The sequence below is a fragment of the Eschrichtius robustus genome, chromosome 9, assembly GCF_028021215.1.
Source record: "Eschrichtius robustus isolate mEscRob2 chromosome 9, mEscRob2.pri, whole genome shotgun sequence".
Classification (NCBI taxonomy): Eukaryota; Metazoa; Chordata; class Mammalia; order Artiodactyla; family Eschrichtiidae; genus Eschrichtius; species Eschrichtius robustus.
In genome coordinates, this window is record NC_090832.1 from 39,312,918 (window position 1) to 39,332,941 (window position 20,024).

The 20,024-nt window shown below is 36.7% G+C and overlaps 1 protein-coding gene across 1 annotated transcript in view; it reads right to left on the minus strand.

Moving 5' to 3' along the window:
* Positions 1–3,239: 3,239 nt before the first annotated feature.
* Positions 3,240–20,024, minus strand: part of CLVS2 (clavesin 2) — a 63,336-nt gene continuing 46,551 nt past the window's right edge. The window contains exons 3-5 of the mRNA XM_068551490.1: positions 16,179–16,289; positions 10,153–10,373; positions 3,240–3,327 (exon numbers count right to left, since the gene is read on the minus strand). Coding sequence (XP_068407591.1) covers positions 3,240–3,327; positions 10,153–10,373; positions 16,179–16,289 — 420 coding nt within the window. The remainder of the gene's footprint in view (positions 3,328–10,152; positions 10,374–16,178; positions 16,290–20,024) is intronic.

The window sequence follows — 20,024 nt, forward strand, 5'->3', positions numbered from 1 at the left end:
GTAACATGTTGAAGTTACCGTATTGAACTTACACAATAAAGACAATACTATACGAGAATACTCAAAGCAAGACCTCAAATATCCTTCTTCAAATTATAGCTATATTTCACCCTTATAATATAATAGATGCATGTATTTACTTTTTGGAAGAGAGAACAAATAGAATCCATATTCTAGTATCACTGCTTTATTCCATTTTTTAAAGAGGCACTTCTTCATATTTCTTAGAATATATTTTTATGATAATCTCTTCCTTTTAAAATATCAGTCAAAAATGTGTGCAAATATCACTGACAACATAAGGAAGTTACTTATTTTTAAACCAGCTTTGGAAGCAGCTGCCCCTGAAACACTGGAGAAAAGAAATGATACAAGAAATAGAAGGTAAGGCAGGCTAAGTGAGGGAAGTAAACAAACTATGGGCCTATTCCAAATCAAACGTGGTAATTCTTTGATGCCTACAAATTTTAAGTAACAAGATAACTGAAAAAGAAAAGCATAGCTCTCAAAATAGAGAGGCAAATCATTAGAGCAAACAGTCTAGTGTTCGTGTGTATGTGTGAGTGGGGATGTACTGTGTTCGTGTGTATGTGTGAGTGGGGAAGTACTATCTCAATTAAATCAAAAGAATATAAGGGTGCTTATTTACTATGTTATGTAACAGTAGACCTAGCTACATAACACAGAAAATCACATGAGGAAAAAGAAAATTCCTAAACAGTGTTAGTTAGCTGGTGCTGAGGGGAAAATTCATAAAGTTGATCAAATGTTCTCTAAGCAGCTTCAAAAACATTACTGGAAAATTTTTTTCCAGACTGAAAAGACATAGGCAGACCGAACTAGATACAGCAATTTCAAAACACATCATTGTTGTAATTTGTTCATTCATTTAAAAATATTTTACACAATCCAGCCAACTCTCAATTGCTCATTTGAAGAAGAGCAGTCAAGCAGCAATGCCAATGCAGTTTCCAAATGTGGGGAAGGGAGAGAGTGTGAATGATAACTTATAAGTGGGTAGGTATACACAGAAAATATGCCTTCCAAGTTATTTTTGTATATGACACTAGCCTATGACAAGGGGGAAGGAAAGCTGGCTAGGCTGGTTGACATCTGAAGCTGGTAGAATTCTGAAAATTGGCAATAAATGGTGCATATCAATTGAAACTCATGAAAATGAAAAGTTGACTGGCCTTCTGAACTTACTTTGTTTCCATTTTATTCCAATGCATCATACGGTCTAACACTTGCTTGTATAGTATATAAAGCCCAACGCTAAAAAATGTATGTCAAGTTGGCAAAAACGTAAGAACACCATTGGTTAGGGTTCTTAGATTAAGCGTTGCTGTGGCTTTTTATTCCAGTGCATTCCAATCTCTGTAATATTTATGGGTGGAGCAGAGGACCGACAGTCATTATTCTTCTGCATTTGATTGGAGGTCAGCATTTTTAAGGTATCTTTTATTCATATTTTTTATGTATATTTATGTATTTTTACAAATACTAGACAGTCTATTGGTGACACTGTAGAATCGTGTACTGATCTTCATTTTAAGATTCTTGGCTGTAGAATTAGAACTGGACTTTTTAAAGCTTTTGACTAAGAAGTATATGAAGGCTGCTACATGCCTTTATTTCTGTTGGTTTCCAAAAGTTCCTTGAGATATTTTTCTTTCAAAAGAATATTTTAATGTTAAATCCTTAGTCTCAAAAATTGCCACTCTGAAAAGGTGGTAAAAATCTTGCTTTTTCACACTAGAATTTGAAATTTAAAGTTAAATTTTTAAAATGTGCTATCATTGCAGAATTTTTATGAAATGAAAACTTTAACATAAGGATTCCAAATCTAGATTTATACTATAATATAGTATCTCAGATGCCCTCAGAAGATTTCATTATGTCTCCTGGATGCAATATGCTCTTAAAATCTTTTCTGAGAAGAAAATGTGTACTTACTGGATCATTAGGAAAATTAACTTGAATTTGGGGAAAACAATATTACTCTCCATCACCTGATACTGCCTACTGCCTTTGTTGATACCTGTTGTGTTTTTTGAAGAAAAAATGTATTTCACTAAAATGGCAGAGTCAAGATTGCATTACAAATTAAATTGAATTCCCTTAAATAAGTTCACTGAAAGTCTGTTTTACTATACCTCATTTTCATTAACTTTAGTGGAAGTGGTTTTCCAGAGTTAGCATTGCATACAATAATCTATAACATCTCTAAGACCATTGAATATGTGTGATTTATTCTGTAAGCCTGTCACATCAAGGATTTATTAGAGCTCAGTAAAAATATATACGTGTGTGTGAATATATATATTTTTTCAACCAGTGCACAAGAATTAGAAATTAGCCCCTTATTGGTACTTGGCAACTTTTATGTTCAAAATTAACTGTCAAACACTATTCATGTATGAGTTCTCCTTCTCTTGGTCAAAGAGTTTTGGGGGGAAAAGTTTCTTAAAGTACATCAGACAGGGATAAAATGGGGTCTGGAATAAAGGACACATTGTGAAGACAGCAGTTTAAAAATAATCCACTCTCTTTCAGAATTCCACATCTTAATTTGGGGAACATATTTTTTCACAAGACTCCAGGAATTAAACAACATAGAAGAGTTCAAGTGTTGAATTTACCAGGTCATTTGCCATTTCTTGTCTTCCAAATGCAAGGCCAGTGATAGCCACCAGGGTACGTTTTCTGTGAACTGAAAATCACTAGACCGTTAATACATTTATCATAATAATTTCCTAGAATCATCTAGTTCCCTGTGCCCATTAAATGTACATTTGAGTACGACAGAGTTTCAGAGAAAAACAACGAAACAATCACTATGATAGCTGAAATATGGCTTCATAGGAAACAGGGCTACATTTAATTAGCTTTGATTGTTTATGTGTCTTTTCTGTTCTTGTTATAGTTCATATCACTGGCATAGGCTCATAAGCCAATCTTCCAATTTAAGTTACTACCAAAATTTACAAACTTGACGTGAAGAGTACATTGTATTTACAAAGAACTTGGCACTTACAGAATAAATTATTCACTTTTAAAAAAAAATCCAGACCAGGGCACCCATGGTTCAGGCAAATGGGAAAGCCTGATGTCTTATATATTATGCTACATTAACATGAATAAATAAATTTCCAGCTGGTAATTCCTCCACAGCGCTGGCCCTGGTGCTGAAAACAAGTACCTTCCATTTCTAATCCATGGGGAGGGTAGAGAAGTTATCAGTCCAGAGAGAGCAAAGGTTGCATGTTTTCTTCCTCGTTTTTATCCATGCGTTTTAGCACTGTAGGATCCACAACTGATTGGGATCTGGAAATGATAAAGCCAATGTCAGTGCGTTACTGCCAAACAATCACGTTCTCTTCTCTGTCTTTTCTCCTTTATTACTTCTCTCATGGATGCGGATTAACTTCTTCAACATCAAGAGATTTATGAACTGAGAATGCTGCACATTTAGAGAGATACATTTATGGTGATGTTTTGCATCAAAGGAAACAATCCCCTCTGGCCTCTGAATAGAATAATGCACAGCAGAGGATTCTAAATACACAATAATAGGCTTAAGCTCTCTTCTTTACAATCAAGCAAGAGACTTTTCTTTGAGACTGAGAATTTCTAGTACAGGACTGATGTATTCCAAGAGATCACCAAATGGGGGAATTATTACAGTGAACTTATTGTTATAAGAAAAGAAGTAGAAATAAAAGGAACCTTGATTCCTGTCTGAAAGGGCTCTATGAAACGACTTCAACAGGAATGTGCATTTTTAACCATCTTTTTTTATATTTAATGAGAACATTAGGAAAAAATCAATATTTCAATATGAGTTTTGTTAAATTTTCCATTAGGACATCTGAATAAAATCAATCTTACTCTTGAGAACTTTAAGAAAAGCAGAAACCCCTCTTGTTTAGTCAGCAGCACTTTATGATTAGGAAAGCAAATAATGTGAAAACCCCTTACACATGCCTTTGATAGCAGGTGGGAATTATATCTCAATTCCTCACTAGGAAACAACATAAAACTGGGAAGGAGGAAAGTCAATGAAAAGTGCTACTGTGGTGGCAGGAAGCTGCCATCTTAATGGCTATGGCATTAAAGAAGCAGCTGCCCTTTTAAATTCTCCTCCATAATGAATTTTTCCCCTGCTGCTGCATTCCAACCATTTGGCTATTGCTGTGGCAATATGCCACTTAGCAGACCTCATTAATTTTCAAAAAGAAAGACTATAAGCTAAAATACAACCACACATGCTAATGAAAAAGAACAGCAATGGAACTAATTATCAAAGCAAAAATAATTACAGAATTAACTGATAAATTGACTCCTTCATTTAAATAAATTTAAATTCATTTCTAAAGAGAGAATGAAAAGGAAGGTGAGAGCTTTAAAATAAGGAGGTTTATTTCCTAAGTCATTTTCACTATTTTACCTCAATAATAGGTATTAGATGCATATGTCAGAATGGAGACTGACTGCAGTTGAAAGTGGTGTGTGTGTGTGTGTGTGTGTGTATGTGTGTGTGCAGGAGAGAGAAAGAGACAGAGAGAGAGAGACAGAGAGAGAGAGAGAGAAGGAGAAGGAGCAATGATAATTTATCTTAGAAAAAAGTACATGAATAAAATACATTTTAACACAATTGACAATTGCACAAAGCACTTAATAATTAGACCTGTAACACTGTTTTTCTTAGACTCAACTGAAATAATTGGTTTCCCAAGATGAATCCATGCTAAAATATACAGGGGTTCATTTAATGTCCTGCACTAGAGCGTTACTTGACAACGAGTACCCACTAGACTATAAATTCCATGAGCAGGGACTTTATCAGTTTCTCTCCTTGCTGTGAACACAATGCATGTCACAGAGTCTATTACACAGTAGGATTTCAATGTCTTAACTTTTATCCAATAAATAGTTTCCATACTGAAAGAGGATGGGTATCAAGCATTGAAAGCGAAGAGTGATGAAGATAAAGCAATTTATCCTGTGAAGAAAGAAATTCTTAACAAAAACATTTATTTTAAAATTCTCACAAAGTTAAATATATAAATGTTGAGGCATATCCTAATAATAGTCATTAAGTACACACCAAAGCTCTTCAGACAGCACAGAGTCTACAATATAAGCATTTGCCATAATGTTCTATTAAAACACACATCATACAAATACACATACACATGTACACACATCTTTTAAACCCTTACGTTCGTTCCTTGACTACTTTTACTACCAAATGTAAAATAGATAGCCAGTGGGAAGCAGTCACATAGCACAGGGAGATCAGCTCGGTGCTTTGTGACCACCTAGAGGGGTGGGATAGGGAGGGTGGGAGGGAGGGAGACACAAGAGGGAAGAGATATGGGGACATATATATATGTATAGCTGATTCACTTTGTTATAAAGCAGAAACTAACACACCATTGTAAAGCAATTATACTCCAATAAAGATGTTAAAAAATTTTTTTAAATAAAAAAATTTATTAGAGGATATGGCAATTTTAATAAAATATTTTAAATTACAGTGCACTAGCCACCTGGGATTAAGTTCCTAGTTTGCTTATTTTTTAAACATCTATGCGGCTGCTTCCCACTAGCTATCTATTTTATGTTTGGTAGTGTATATATGTCCTAGTTTGCTTTTATCATGCACTACAGATGTCAGAATTGTTGGATGATGAACGCTGCTGGCTCATTATGCAGAACAATTCCTCAATAAAGCAAGCCAGGCAGAAACAATTTCTGATTAAGATTTTTTTGATATTTAATTGCCCCAAGAGTACTGCTGTTTTAGTCTAGATTTTCTTTTTTGCTCTCTTATACGAAACAACAGGGTGATTTGTGCAGGACCATAACTGTTAATAAATTGGTCTGTTTCAACTGCACTAGAGGAAGTTACTTAACATTAACTCATAGTACATCTTAGCAGTCTCCAGTCTCTACTGTCTTTCAGTGCATAACCTTTTTTCCCCTTGAAAACCTACAGCTTAACTTTAATTATCCAGGTATCATTTATTCATCTATTATGTATCTACAATATTGTGCTATACCTTAGTGTTTAAGAGACTAGATTTTAGACAGAAATGGATTCCAATTCCACCTTCTGCTATTTACTAGTTCTGTGACCAAGGGAAGGCTATTTAAACTTCCTAAGATTTTGTTCCCTTACCTGTAAAATGGGGAAAATAATACCTACATCATACAGACATATTGAGGATCAAGTGCAATAATGCATGCATAACCCCCAGCATTAATTCCGGCAGATAGCATACGGTAGTGGTTAAGGAAATGACTTAGAGAATACTATTACCTGTGTTCCAACATGAGCATTGTAGCTTTGTAGCTATGTGAAATGTAGAAGTTACTTACCTTCTCTATATCTGGGTCTCCTCATCAATAAGATGGGTATAGTATTACCTTATTAGTTGTTTAGAAAAGCAAAGGAGTTGATGTATACAAAGCATTAGATAGGGTTTGGCATGTAGTAACAATAGGTGTTGGATATTATTTAATAAAATGGAAGTGCATGTTACCATAACAACATTAGTGTTGATGCTCACTGCACCTGTTGTGTGCCAGGCACTATCCTGGGTCCTAGAGGCGTAAGGTAAAACACATTCCCCGAGTTTAAGGAACCCACTCTCTAGTGGAGTTTGTATTCTTTCACATGATTATACTATCTCTCCACAAATTTATACAGAGGAACATAATCTTCTAGCTATACAAGTAGCTAAATTCACCCAAAGTAACAGTTATCTACAACTCTTTGGTGAAGGAATGATTTTTCCCCTCTCAATCTAAGAATGATATAAAACTGGAAAAGGAGATGGAGGAAGGGTGGAACCTAGAAACAATTTTCTCCCATCCTTGATGGGGAACTGCCATCCCCTGCCAGAGAGAAGATAAAAATAAAGTGAAACAACTTTCTTGATCTCATTCCTCAGGAGTTTTCAAATAGAACCATATAAGCTTCATATGATACAAAACCTACACCAAACAAAGGATGTCTGAAATTCCAATCAGCCCATGTCAGAAGCAAGAAACTCAGGGTTGGGGAGGCCATCGTGCTATAAGCCAAGTCTTCAGGGGACAAAATGGCCTAATTAATTGGAGAAGAAAATCAGGATCCAAAAAGACTTCAAAAGGTGGATCGCCTGAACCAAATCTAACAAGATGATGTCAATTAAAGTAATGTGCTTGGAGGAAAAAGCTAAACACAGAAATAAAGAATTATGAGGATAAGGATCTATAAGTAAAGAGACCAGTTTTAAGGGGTTCAGTATGAGTCAGCAATGTGCCTTGGCTGCCTGAACGGCAGCAACAGTGACAACAACAGCAACTAAAGGAAGCCAATGAGGTCTACACTGCAAAGCCAGAATTCTGGAACCTCTATGCAAGTAATGATAGAGTCAGATGTCACCTCTACAATTCTAAACACTGCACCTAAAAGGGGCCACTGACAGACAGCAGAGGACTCCTTCATTCATCTAACTGGTGCCTAGTGAGCATGTTTTGTGTGCCAGGCTCCACTCCAGGCACTGAGGATTCAGAGGAGAACAGGATAGACAAAGCCACTAAAGTCTCCCTGAAGCTTACATTGCAGGACAGGGGGATAAATAACTAAATAAAATCAATCATTTCACTGACAAATAATGAACTATGAAGAAAATAAAGAAGGTGATTGATAGGAAGTGGCTAGAATGAGGAGGAAGTAGAGTTGATTAAGACCTGGTGACTGAGAAAGACCAAAAGACCCTCTTGAGGAGATGACCTTTGATTGGGGCCAGCCATTGGAAGACAGAGGACAAGAATATTCCAGCCAGAGGTGACAAGAATAAAGACCCTTGGATAGGAACAAGCTGGGGAGGCTGAAGGAGAATAAAGAAGGCTGTTGTGTCTGAAAGGTAGGGGAGGAGAGAAAAGGTAAATAAACTTAGAGGAGAGAGGTAGGCAGGATCAGATCATGCAGTATATTGTAAGTCTCCATATGGAGTTGATTGTATTCATTGTATAATCAGCAGTCACTTAAAAATTCAAAGCAGAGAAGTGAAATGATCTGATTTATATTTTTAAAATATTATTTTGATTGCCACATGGATAATATAATAAATGGAAGGTAGGGGAGCAGGGTAAAGGTGGAGGCAAAGAGAGCAGGTAGGAAGTTTTGGCAGAAGTGTAGGTGACGGGGATGCAGCTGAGGCTGTAGAGGATGTGGAGAGAGGTGTGCTCAGAGGAGGGGACCACACTAGTTAACAAGTCACAGAAGGAGGGGCTAAAGGAAATGAGCATTGCTAGCTGGCAAAGGAAAAGACTAAGGGACACCTATGAGAGCTGTCTCCAAATCCTCCTGTAGCTCAGTTCTAGAGTGAGGGCGCTCTGTGTCATGCTGTCACAGAAGAGTAGACAAGATTTATATCAACAACATGAAAGACTCTGTACCTCATGCATTGGAACCTTGTTCCATTACATATAGACTATGTGACTTTGGGGACACAAATATCTGTTTAACAAGGTTGCTGTGAGAATTAAATAAGTGAATGTTACCAAAAAAGGTACCTAGTAAGGGCCTAACTCATGAGAAGTTTATTAAAAATGGTAGATTGTAACAATGATCTCTGTTAGAATTTTAATTTTGATCAGCAGGAATCTATTCTTAGGCAATGGCTTTTTAACCATTTTTCCCTTAGACAACTTTGAGAATTTGATGAAATATGCCTTCTCTCCAGAAAAAAAATGCACTATATATACATTTATATATCTATATATACATACATACATTCAAACATATACACACACAGTTTTGAATACAACTTTTATCACTTTACAGACCACTTTGAGAGTCCATCAATGAACCCCTTTGGTGAGAAGAGCATGTAACTCAAATTAGGAAGCCTTGTTTTAAGAGGAGGGAGTTGAAAAGCCCAAACTTGATTTAAAGATAAGCTTGTCAATTAGTGGGGAAATTAAACCTGAAGCTGTTCCTGGCCTTTCCGTTCTCTCCAAGGAGCTGTGGAGCAGCCTGGGGCGAGAAAGGCATCACACCCCGCCCTCCAAGAACAGCAGCAGCTGCAGCAGCAAATAAAAGAGGCCAGTCTCAAAGATGCCACTGCATGAGTCAGTGGTGACCAAATGACCCTAAGGCTTTCCTCAGAGAAGGATGCAAGATAGTGTTTGCAGTGACATGGGAGATGCCCTTGTGTCCTCCCTGAATTAGGTGAAGAGAGACTTGTAGGAGCTGTGGTTCCTATATTTCCTGGATACGAAATGAACCGAGAAATAATATTTGTTATCCAAATGAAGCCGGGGCTGGTGTGGCCTGGGGTAGCATAAGAATTAGATGTCTTCTGGTGTGCTACAGAATGCAAACTCAGAGGCAGTTATGCATTTGTGTGTGTCTGGCAACCCCGCTGCCCTCGATCACCAGTAGATTATGGCTGGACATATGTTTTACCCATATTGGATACAAAACGCCTAGGAAAGTTTTTATTACAGAGCATGTGTTGAATAGATACCCACTGACTGAAAGAAAACAGACCTAATAACACTATGAGAGTCAAAGCAGGAAATCAGATTCTGACTCAACAATGAATTCTGTAAAGATTAAAGCTGTAGGGAAGTACAGTGTCTTGCCCCAGGAATGGCTAGACAGAAACTTTTAAACAGAAACTTGGCAGAGATGCTGAAAAAAGAACGTAAGCTGTGAATGTTAGTGTTTGAAGCGTGTGTGTGTGCGTGCGCGCGCTGTGTGGATCCCCTCCTTCAAATGAAATCTTACACGGAAGTCCAAAAAATTGTTTAGACAGTCAGTCTCACCACAGTGGAGATGGGCATGGTCCCCACCCCCTACCTGCTTGCCCTGAGGCACTCAACCAGAACCTTAAAGAACAGTTTGAAAAGCCACTGGATTGGCTGACTTCTAAGGGGTCAGCTAGACTGTGAATTTGGAGCAACACTGAGTTGAGGTGGCCTTGAATGAATTTATCTTTGACTTGAAACTCCTTAGACATCCAATCACAGGAGCATGAAAGGCTTTAAAATGTCACCAAATATCTACTTCAGAGAAATATAAAATCTGGAGTTGTATCAGGTGTCCCCACCCTGGCCCAATCCACTTCCCAGCGACCTCCAGCATACCTCTTCATGGACTTGGGGGAGAGTTCCTTCTCTACCTCCTTCACAGGCAAGCTGTAGGAGTCCACACCGTATTCACTGTCGTCATCATACTCGTGGTCTAGCAGTGTTCTTGCCCAGGTTCCCATATCATAAGGGGGGAGCATTCCCCCAAACTCAGAGGGCAAAATCTCAGGATGAATCAGTTGGTGTAGACTGTTCAGGTTGTTACCGTGCAAAAATATCTACAAACGCAAGAAGAGGGTGGGAGAAAACACACAGAGGAGAATAAATATCACCCAGATTTTGGGAACTGGGCGGGGGGCGGGGGGGATGGAGGACTGAGGATAGGAAAGCCAAAGCAAGAGTTTTCCATGTCTGTTAAAATATTTAAGCCCCTCATCTACTCTGTGAAACAGGAAGGCTGGTTCTGTAATCCTAATAATTCATATAAAAATCCTGAGGCTCAGGGATTTTAGGTAGCTTCTAGAAGGTCAGATGGTTATTGGTTTAAAGAACTGGAACAAGAAATTTAGTTTCCTGCTTCATAGCTGGGAACATGAGCAGAATCTAATGTGCATGTTGATCTGCACATTATCCTGGTGTTAGCTGTACAAAGCTGGTGATGTGCATAATGAATGCTGTCAAAAGACCCTTCTCATAAGGACTCAACAACTGCTGAGCCCATTCAGGTTGTTAAACCCAAAAGCTGTCACCAGTATGGCTTTCTCTTTATCTTCAGTAAAAATAAGAATACTGTAACCACTAAATTACTGCTTTATAATACAAAGTATGTGATGTAAATAAAAGTATATTAGCATCATCACAATGAAAGGTTGGCATAAGTTTCACATCCCAAAGGACCAATGTTCTATAATGTTGCCAGCATCTTCTCTGCTACAGATTTCCATGGTTATCATTCAAATCAGAAATGGAATAATGAGTTGAAACTGTAAAGCTGTGTGTATCTGTTAATTATTCTTATCACTGTCTACATAGAGCTTTCTGTTAAACTGGAGAGTTATTTGAGCTACATACTCAAGATCTGTTTCTCCATAAATTGCTACCTCTTTCCTCTTCTTTCACTTCAGTCTCACGACTTCAGATCAGTCTTCTCTGATAAAGTACTATTGTCACCTCATATAAACTTATATATTTATTTAAAGATTATAATTTATAAGTGGCTTAGAAATCTCATGCTTCAGGTTCAAGATGAACAAGCTAAGACGTTCATCTTGCTTTCCATACTTTTAGAATCCACTGAAGTAAATATACTGGAAAACAAAGACTAGTCTATATCAAATAAAATGAGAGGAATGGGAGTCACCAGTCAACAAGTAATTTCAACAAATTGTGGAAGAGTATAAAAGCACCTGAGAGCGGGTCATTGGCCAAAATGATCACAGCAAGTCGCTGGTGGAATACATAAAGTGGGGCTTACAAGGTGGAAGATACTGTCTGCCCCAAGTTAAATCAGGTTAATTGCAAATTTTACACATTCCCCTTCCTACTTACAGAGCACAACAGGAAAACACACACACACACTCTCTCTCTCTCTCTCTCTCCTATAATTTTCCTGGGAAAATTAAGTTCTAGCACCTGAAATCCCTACTTTATTAGGTATACAACCTTTATTTCATCAGATGTACTACTTCATGTCAGAAACTTTCTCTTTCAAGTCATGCAAGAGTTATGGTAATAAATCCTTAGAAAAGTAAATGTAATTCACACTACTTCTCTTTTCACTAACACTCTGTTCCCTCCTCCCTCAACATCACTTTCAGCTTCGGCCTTGTTTCCTCTTTCTCTGAAAAAATAGGGCAACCAGATGAGACCCACCCACTAGCATCTGTGTCCATATGCTTTGCCTTTGCTCCCAGCACAATGGAAGAATAAACTCTACAAAGGCCAACCCCTCCACCTGTGCACTAGAATTCATTCTCTCTTCCACTCAGTTATATTTCCCAAACAATTCTCTCGTCTCTCTCACGTCATCAAATTTCCTCCTCTTCTGTATCTTTCCCATCAAAGAACAAACATGCCAACTCTACTCTTCCCTTCCCCCCCCATACAGATGCATGAAACCTCTCTTGATCTTACCTCTAGTTATTATCCTATTTTTCTCCTTCCTTTCATTGCAAAACTCATCAAAGGAGTCATCTATATTCATTGTCCAAGTACTTTTGTCCCATTTTTCCTGAATCGAATCCAAATAGGCTTTGCCTCCCACCATTGCATGAAAATAGCTCTTGTCGAGATCCTTCTCACTGCTAAATTCAGTGTCCAATAATTCTCTGTCCTTATTTTTCTTAAACTCTCAGCAGCACTGGATATAGTAGATGGCTCTCCTCATTGAAACGCTTTCTCCCAGGATCTCTTGGTTTCCTTCTATTTGATAGATGCTTTTTTCAGACTCTTTTGCTGGTTATTCCTCACCTCCTCAGCATCTTAACATCAGAGAGCTCCAGGCTTCAGTCCTTGGATTTATTCTCTTCTCTAACTATACTCACTCCTTGGTGATGTCATTCAGTCTAGTGGCTTTAAGTATTGTCCATACACTGAAAATTTATATTTTGAATCCAGACCTCTCTTTTGAACTCCATATTGGTATTTCTACTCTCTATGTGACACCTCCACTTAAATGGTAAATGGAACTTAACATATCCAAGATTGAACTTATAATTCTCTCCCCCAAATCAACTCCTCCCTATTTTCAATGTCAGTTAATCGTACAAATATGCTTCTAGTTTCTCAGGCCAAAACATTTGACTCATCTTTTACTTCTCTCATAATCTAAGTTGTCAGTAAATTCTTTTGGTACTACCTCCAAAATCTATCTTGAATTCAAACATCTGAACAACTCCACCCTTACAACCCTAACTCAACTCCCGTCATCCTTCACACTGTGTTACTGCACTAGCTTCCTAACTGCTCTCCCGACTTCCACTCTTGCTCTCCCGACTTCCACTCTTGCCACCAACACTCTATTCTCAACACAGCAGCCAGAATGACCATGTTAAAACATCAGTCAGGTCACATTAGTCTGCTCACAATCCCCCATTGGCTTCCTCTTTCTCTTAGAGTAAGTCCTATAAGATCCTCTATGAACTCTTTCTGTTAACACATCTCCTACTACTCACACCCTGCTGCAATATGCCATGCACACATCTGTCTCATCATTTATTGAAGTTTTACTATATTCTCCCCCGTATATATTTTTTCTTCCTCCATTTCATGCAAGACGTCTGGTTCTTTGCGTCTCCTTTGCCTCAGATTACCTTACAATTATACTTAGGCTGAACTTTTAAATTTAGAAAAATTTAAAATTTTATTTTCCTAAACCGTGCCATTGAAGAGATTATGGTAGCTGACCATAATTATGGTAGAAAGAGGGTAGAATATTTTTAAGAATTAGCAAGGAATAGAATAGCAAGCCCACGATTGAGGAAGAAGTGGAAATTTGTGACATCTAGCAGGAAAACCTGTTTCCTGTCAGCTCTTGGGGTGTGGCAGGACCACATCCGTGGACCAGCTGAAGAGTGCACTAGGGTAGTGGATTGAAACCTAGCCACTGGGTTCTGGCTTCAGTAAAGATGCTTGGGAGCAGGAGACCTTAATTCAAGGAACTAATACTGGCTTGAACAGTGAGCATGTCAAAAGTGGCCATGATGGATGGGAAGTTAGGCTCTCCATGAAAGATTCCAGACACTGGTGAAATTTTGAGAAGAAGAGACCCCTGTGACACCTAAGGTTGACATTCCCATCAGCCCAGCATGTTGGAAACTCAAAGTCTGATTTAATTTAAGAAAATGAAGAACTAAATGTCTACTGTGAAAGATGATTCACGACTCTTTCCTAGGTTTCCTTTTACCAGTTTTTCAGAACATAGATTTACAGCATCTGTATTATAAGTTGTTTGAGTAATACTGTAGTGCTGAATCACTTGGGATTCCAGTAAGGAAATATAATAGCGTTGCACTGTGCATTGATTATATACTTAAAAATTAAAGGTGTTTCAATCTATAATTATTTTGTCATACAAAAATTTCCAAGTCATATAGTTTTAATTAAAATGGTAAAATTCAAATACCTCAGTTCCATCTGGAATAGTGCTAGCAAGGCATTCTTGTAGGCATTGTCAAAATCATCAAATTCCATCAAATAACCCCCAAACCTAGAGCTTTCCTTTTTTTGTAGACTTGATACTCTTCAGTCTTTTCAACAGAGCAAAATCATGTCAAAATCATGTCACAACAAGTCACCCCTGCACTCAAAGTCTTTCAAGTGCTCCTCATTTCACTCTGACTGAAAGCCCAGATCATTACAACAGTGTACAAGACCCTCTATGAGCGGGCACACTACGTTCCTGCCCGTCCAGTCCCCTACTATCCTCCCCAGTAGCTCATTCATCTCCAGCTTTCCTGGCCTCCTTGCTGTTTGTCAAATATTCCAGGCCTGTTTCTACCTAAGGACCATTGCCTTTGCTAGTCCCTCTACCTGGAACAGTCTTCCCAATACATCCACATTTTCAGCTCTACTACCTCCTAGCTGTGATTTAGAGCAAATGGTTTCACCTTCCATGCCTCATTTTCTCATCTATAAAAGGAGGAAAATAACAATGCTTACCCTAAAGCCTTGTTGGAAGGACTAAATGAATTAACATACCAAGAGTACTTAGAACAGCACGCGGCATAGCGTGAACACTACAAAAGCATTCACTAGTACAATTTGTACTAAAAGCCCCCAGCAGATATTTTGGATCACCTGATCATCCCTTCATAAAACAATGCTGAAAGCGTTTTTTCTGAGGCACATCAATACAGTTTTCCAAATTATGAAATGTAAATTAATATGAATCTTGGTGGTAGAAATAATTCCTAATATAAATTATAATTGTTTACAGAATTCTTCCTCCTAAGTTACTAAAACATATTCAACAAATTCATAAACAGAAAACTCTCTGTTCACAAATGTTTGACACCAACACATACGAACAATGATTTCACTCTCACACTCACAGTAAGGCTTTTATGGCACTGAGATACCTGAAGTGCCTTCTCATTCAGGAGAAACATGGAAAATTATCTTCCATATGGATTTAGAAGTAACTATATTTTACTGTGGAACTAATCATTTGAAAATTGGTCACAGCACAGTGGTAAAAATATCTCTAAATGCAGAGCTATTTGGATTCAAATGTTAACTCTACAACTTTACAGCTGTGTAAATGAATAAGCAAGTTATTTATCCATCCTAAGACTTACTTTCCTCAGCTTTTAAATAGGAGATGATGCTTACTAAGCTTACTTTTCAGAGATGTTTGGAGGATAAAATGAAATAATGTACATTAAAATGCATTTTAAAATATTATCAATAGTGATAAATGTGTTTGGTATTTACAATGTGCCATGCACTGCATTAAATAATTTATATAAATATTCTTATTCTCAGAAAAGTGATTATTTTGGAACATACTTTGAATATCCTCATTGTTGGATAAAACTGAATCTTGGAATTCAAGTAACTTGTAATTTAAAGAGATATTAAAATTTCTACACATTAGTATTCTTTCTGAAATGTGTGATTGATCATGACAATCACTACAAAATTATATTAGAGATCACAAAATTCACTATATTCAATGTAATACATATTGTGAAATAACTAACACCTATTTATAACATAAAAAATTATAACTTTTGGCTTTATATTACTTGAAACTAAGTGTACCAATAACAATATAGTAACATGGTATAATATTTTTTACTTTTAAACCGAGGCTTTAATGTATAATGAATGTGCTAAAATGTTCTCCCCATTTGTGGAAAAGAAAGAGAGCTAGTTTTTAAGTATTTCTTTCACAGATACACTGTTCAGAATTAATCACAAGTTTTTACATTTTGTAAAATATCTTTTATGTTATCTTTTACAGTTATATTCAATACAGAAACACATTTTACCACAGCACATGTTATACATACAGTAGGCATCATAATTTATTGAATGGGGGAGCAGAAAGGAAATAAAAAAACAAAGAAGCAAACAAATACCCTTTTCCGAGTCTTCTCCTTCAGGAAAGGCCGGATCACGGTATACAGGGCATGGATATACCATGGTTGGTTGACAAAATGAATTCCTCCAAATCGTGCTGGGAAACTATCCTAGAGTAACATGGCGGGGGAAAAAAAATCAAAACACGCTTTAAAACACTGAGAAGGTTTAGGGAAGGCCGTATGGTATACAAATTTGTTATTCTGCACACTTAAATGATTATCTGCATAGCTAAGGAGAAGAAAGAAGGAAGAACCTTACTGTAATTAAACATTGTAACTTTCATACAGAAACTGAAGCAATATGTAATAAAGCACATCTTTCTCAAGAATAGGTTGTTGATAGGAATTTCAGCATTTTTAGGCGTGCCACGTTTTAAGCCTGCAAACTGCTAACAGTCATTATAGACCAAGAAATACAAGTAAAAGACTTTAGAAATTTGTCAAATAATGAATCTATGTTAGATAAGTGTATATTAAAATGTACTTAAATTAAAATGTTTTATTAACTTTCAATGTAGTTATCTATAATGTGAGGATGGTCAGATATCAAAACTTACTTTATTCTCTTTATTTTATTACCAACTTTACTATAAACACTCTCCTTTCCTTATTCCAACTACCAAAAACAGGAAACATGCTTAAGCAAAATAAAAACCTGGAATTGTCGTGTGAGAAATTTGCACATGCATTTTGCCAAGTTAAATGAAAGTCAAACCCTCTGAGCTCACCCAACAGGAGGAAAACGGGGCTATCACAAAGCCAGCCTCTCCTTCAGCAAGAACTCAACCATGTAAGGTCTGCATCTGAAGTGACGTAGAGGTATTTTCCTCCTTTCTGTGACTAAATAGGTGCATCTCAAGTCCACCCCAAAATCTGAAGAGAATCCTTAAGCCAAATAAATTACAACATTTGACAGTGCTACGGATTCTATGTAAATGGACCTAGATTTTGCTACTGGTTCAAAATTCCACACTGAACTGACTACAAAAGTCTCCTTTAAAGAACTCTACCACTAGAAGTGTCTCTCGAGTGGCATCATAATAATTGGCCTACATCTAGATTCTACTGAGAACATAAACAGGAACAAAAGAAAAGAAACTGAAATAATTGTAGATCTATTTTCTTAATTTTAATTTTCTCTTGAACAAGATTCAAAAGATTTAAAAACATACATGGTAAAAAAAAAAAACCATACATGGTGTAACATCATTAAATTATTTTGTTTTTAGGGGACACTTATGAGTGTTAGAAATTAATTAGTCATTTTATATATTGATTTTTAGGTCAACAAACATTTTTTCTGCAACGAAATTTCTATCTTCGAGAATAACACACTATGAAAAAAACCACAGTATTTCAAATAATAAATACATTCGTAAGCTGTGTCTTGTTTTATGTCAGTGTCTTACTGCTTTTATAAATTGTAGCTTTCATTCGTCAAAAGAGTATTACAAAACAGAAATGAATCAGGTAGAAATGCAGGCATAGTGTCTTTTAATTTTTTTTATTTTTATTTTTTCAGCTAAATATCCTTTTATTTTCATATGAAAAAATACATCTGACTTCCACATAGCAGGTTACTTTAAAAAAATTTTTTATTGGAGTATAGCTGCTTTACAATGTTGTGTTAGTTTCTACTGTACACAGGCATAGAGAACAAACATATGGATACCAAGGGGGAAATGGGGGGGGATGAATTGGTACATTGAGATTGACATATATACACTATTGATACTATGTATAAAATAGATAACTAATGAGAACCTACTGTATAGCACAGGGAACTCTACTCAATGCTCTGTGGTGACCTAAATGGGAAGGAAATCCAAAAAAGAGGGGATATGTGTATACATATATGATTCATAGTGTCTTCTAAAATTAGGACATTTTTATACATAAAAAGAAGATAAATAATGTATATACAATAAAGAGAATACTAATATGTGCCCTCCACTCAGCTTAAGAAATAGAATATAGTTGGTAACCTTGAAGATCACTGTATTTATATATTCTTTCACTTTCCCCACATTTTAAAATTTCATATTGTATTTCATATATAAGCATTTCTCTTGCTTATCTCAATATTTTATATTTTATTTTATAAATGTTATAAATATATTTATTATTTTTATTTTGCATATTTTATTTTTATATTTTATATTTTTGCTATATATATATATATATATATATATATATATATATCCCTTAAAACATACTGTTAAGTTTTTTAAGTACTTAAACTTTATAAAAATGTCATAGTGAATGTGGTCACATAACAGTGTTTTTGCGGTTCGTTGTATTTGAAATTTAAACATGTTGTGCATAGCTATAGTTCACCGTCACTGTTGTATAGCATACCATTGTATGGAACACCACAGTTTATTTTCTTCTGTCCCTGCACGTTGTTTTCCAAATTTTCAGTTTGTTTTGCTATCACCAACACAGCTGCTCTGCAGACTTCATTCTCAGACGTGTCTCTTGTGCATGTTCAGGTGTACGTGCAGGGTATTTATCTAAAAGTGTTAACGTTGAGTCATAGAGTGTATACAGTTCAACTTTACAAAATTGTTAGGAGCAAACTGCACCAATTTATACTCCTCTTTCCCCCAGTAATGCAGGAAAGTTCTGGCTGCTGCACATACTACACTTGGTATTATCCATCTTTCTAACTTCTGCCAGTCTAGTGGGTGTAAAATAGATTCTCATGACACTTTAATTTGTTAGTTGCTTGGTCTTTGCTCATTTTAATTGCATCGTTAATAACATTGTTTGATAACATAACCATTTTACACAGAGGTATTTTGTTTCTGGGTTCTTGAGGGTCTGAATTTGTTATCTCTGCTGATCTTGTTCATGATATCTTGTTTATGGTGGATCATATTTGGCTAATATTAATCCTTGGGAATCCTGAAAGAGCTAGTTTGAGGATGTTTTTCTCCCAACAAGATCTATATTAGCTCCCACCAGGTTCTATCCCTGGATATGGGAGAGGCAGAGAGGTTCCTTAAACGTTTCCTGGCCAGCAGGGATTTTCCCAGCACAACCTTTCCCTGAGGATGCAGCACCTGGAGGAATGCAGGTTCTCACATCCAGTCCCCAACTTGCCCTCAGTGTGTGCAGTCCTCACGTCTGCTCCTGCCCACCGCGCACCCCCAGCAATCATTACTCTCCAAAACTCTAGGTTCCTACAGTCAACACTTGCCTCCAGAACCACTCAAGCTTCCCTTATTCTGTTTCTTTCCAGTAGACTCCATGTGCTTGTCTCTGTTGGGACTTGTTTTATGTTCACCAGAGTTCAGTAGAGCATCTAGACATATTTTCATTGTGATTTATTCAACATCTTGGTGCTTCATGGCAGGGAGATCTTTAAGAATTTTTAACCAACAGCACTACCTAAAGCAGAACTACTTAGTACACTTTTAAAATATACTCCTGAGTGAGCAGTTGATCTCTAGAACAAAACTGAATGAACACCAACTATCAGGTTTTTAAGCCAGAAGTCTTAGCTCAGTGATTTTTAAACTTTGAGAACCACTTGAAGGTCATGCTTCTTCTACTGTGAACAAAGAATATACATGTGTAAACACATAACTTACACATGATGCCATGGATTCCTTGGACACATCTTTAAATACAGAATGACTTGGTCAGTACCAAATCACAGTTAAGACAGTGTGAAAGAGAAAGAAAAGTACTGACTTTGCAATCAAGTAGACCTAGGTTAAAATTCTGACTTAACACCATCTCTGTGTAAAAAAGTATCAAAGTCCAAAACAAGGACATAATACTTGATTCCTTCCTTTCCTCACTGTAATATCACTCATTTCCTTTCTCTTTTTCTTC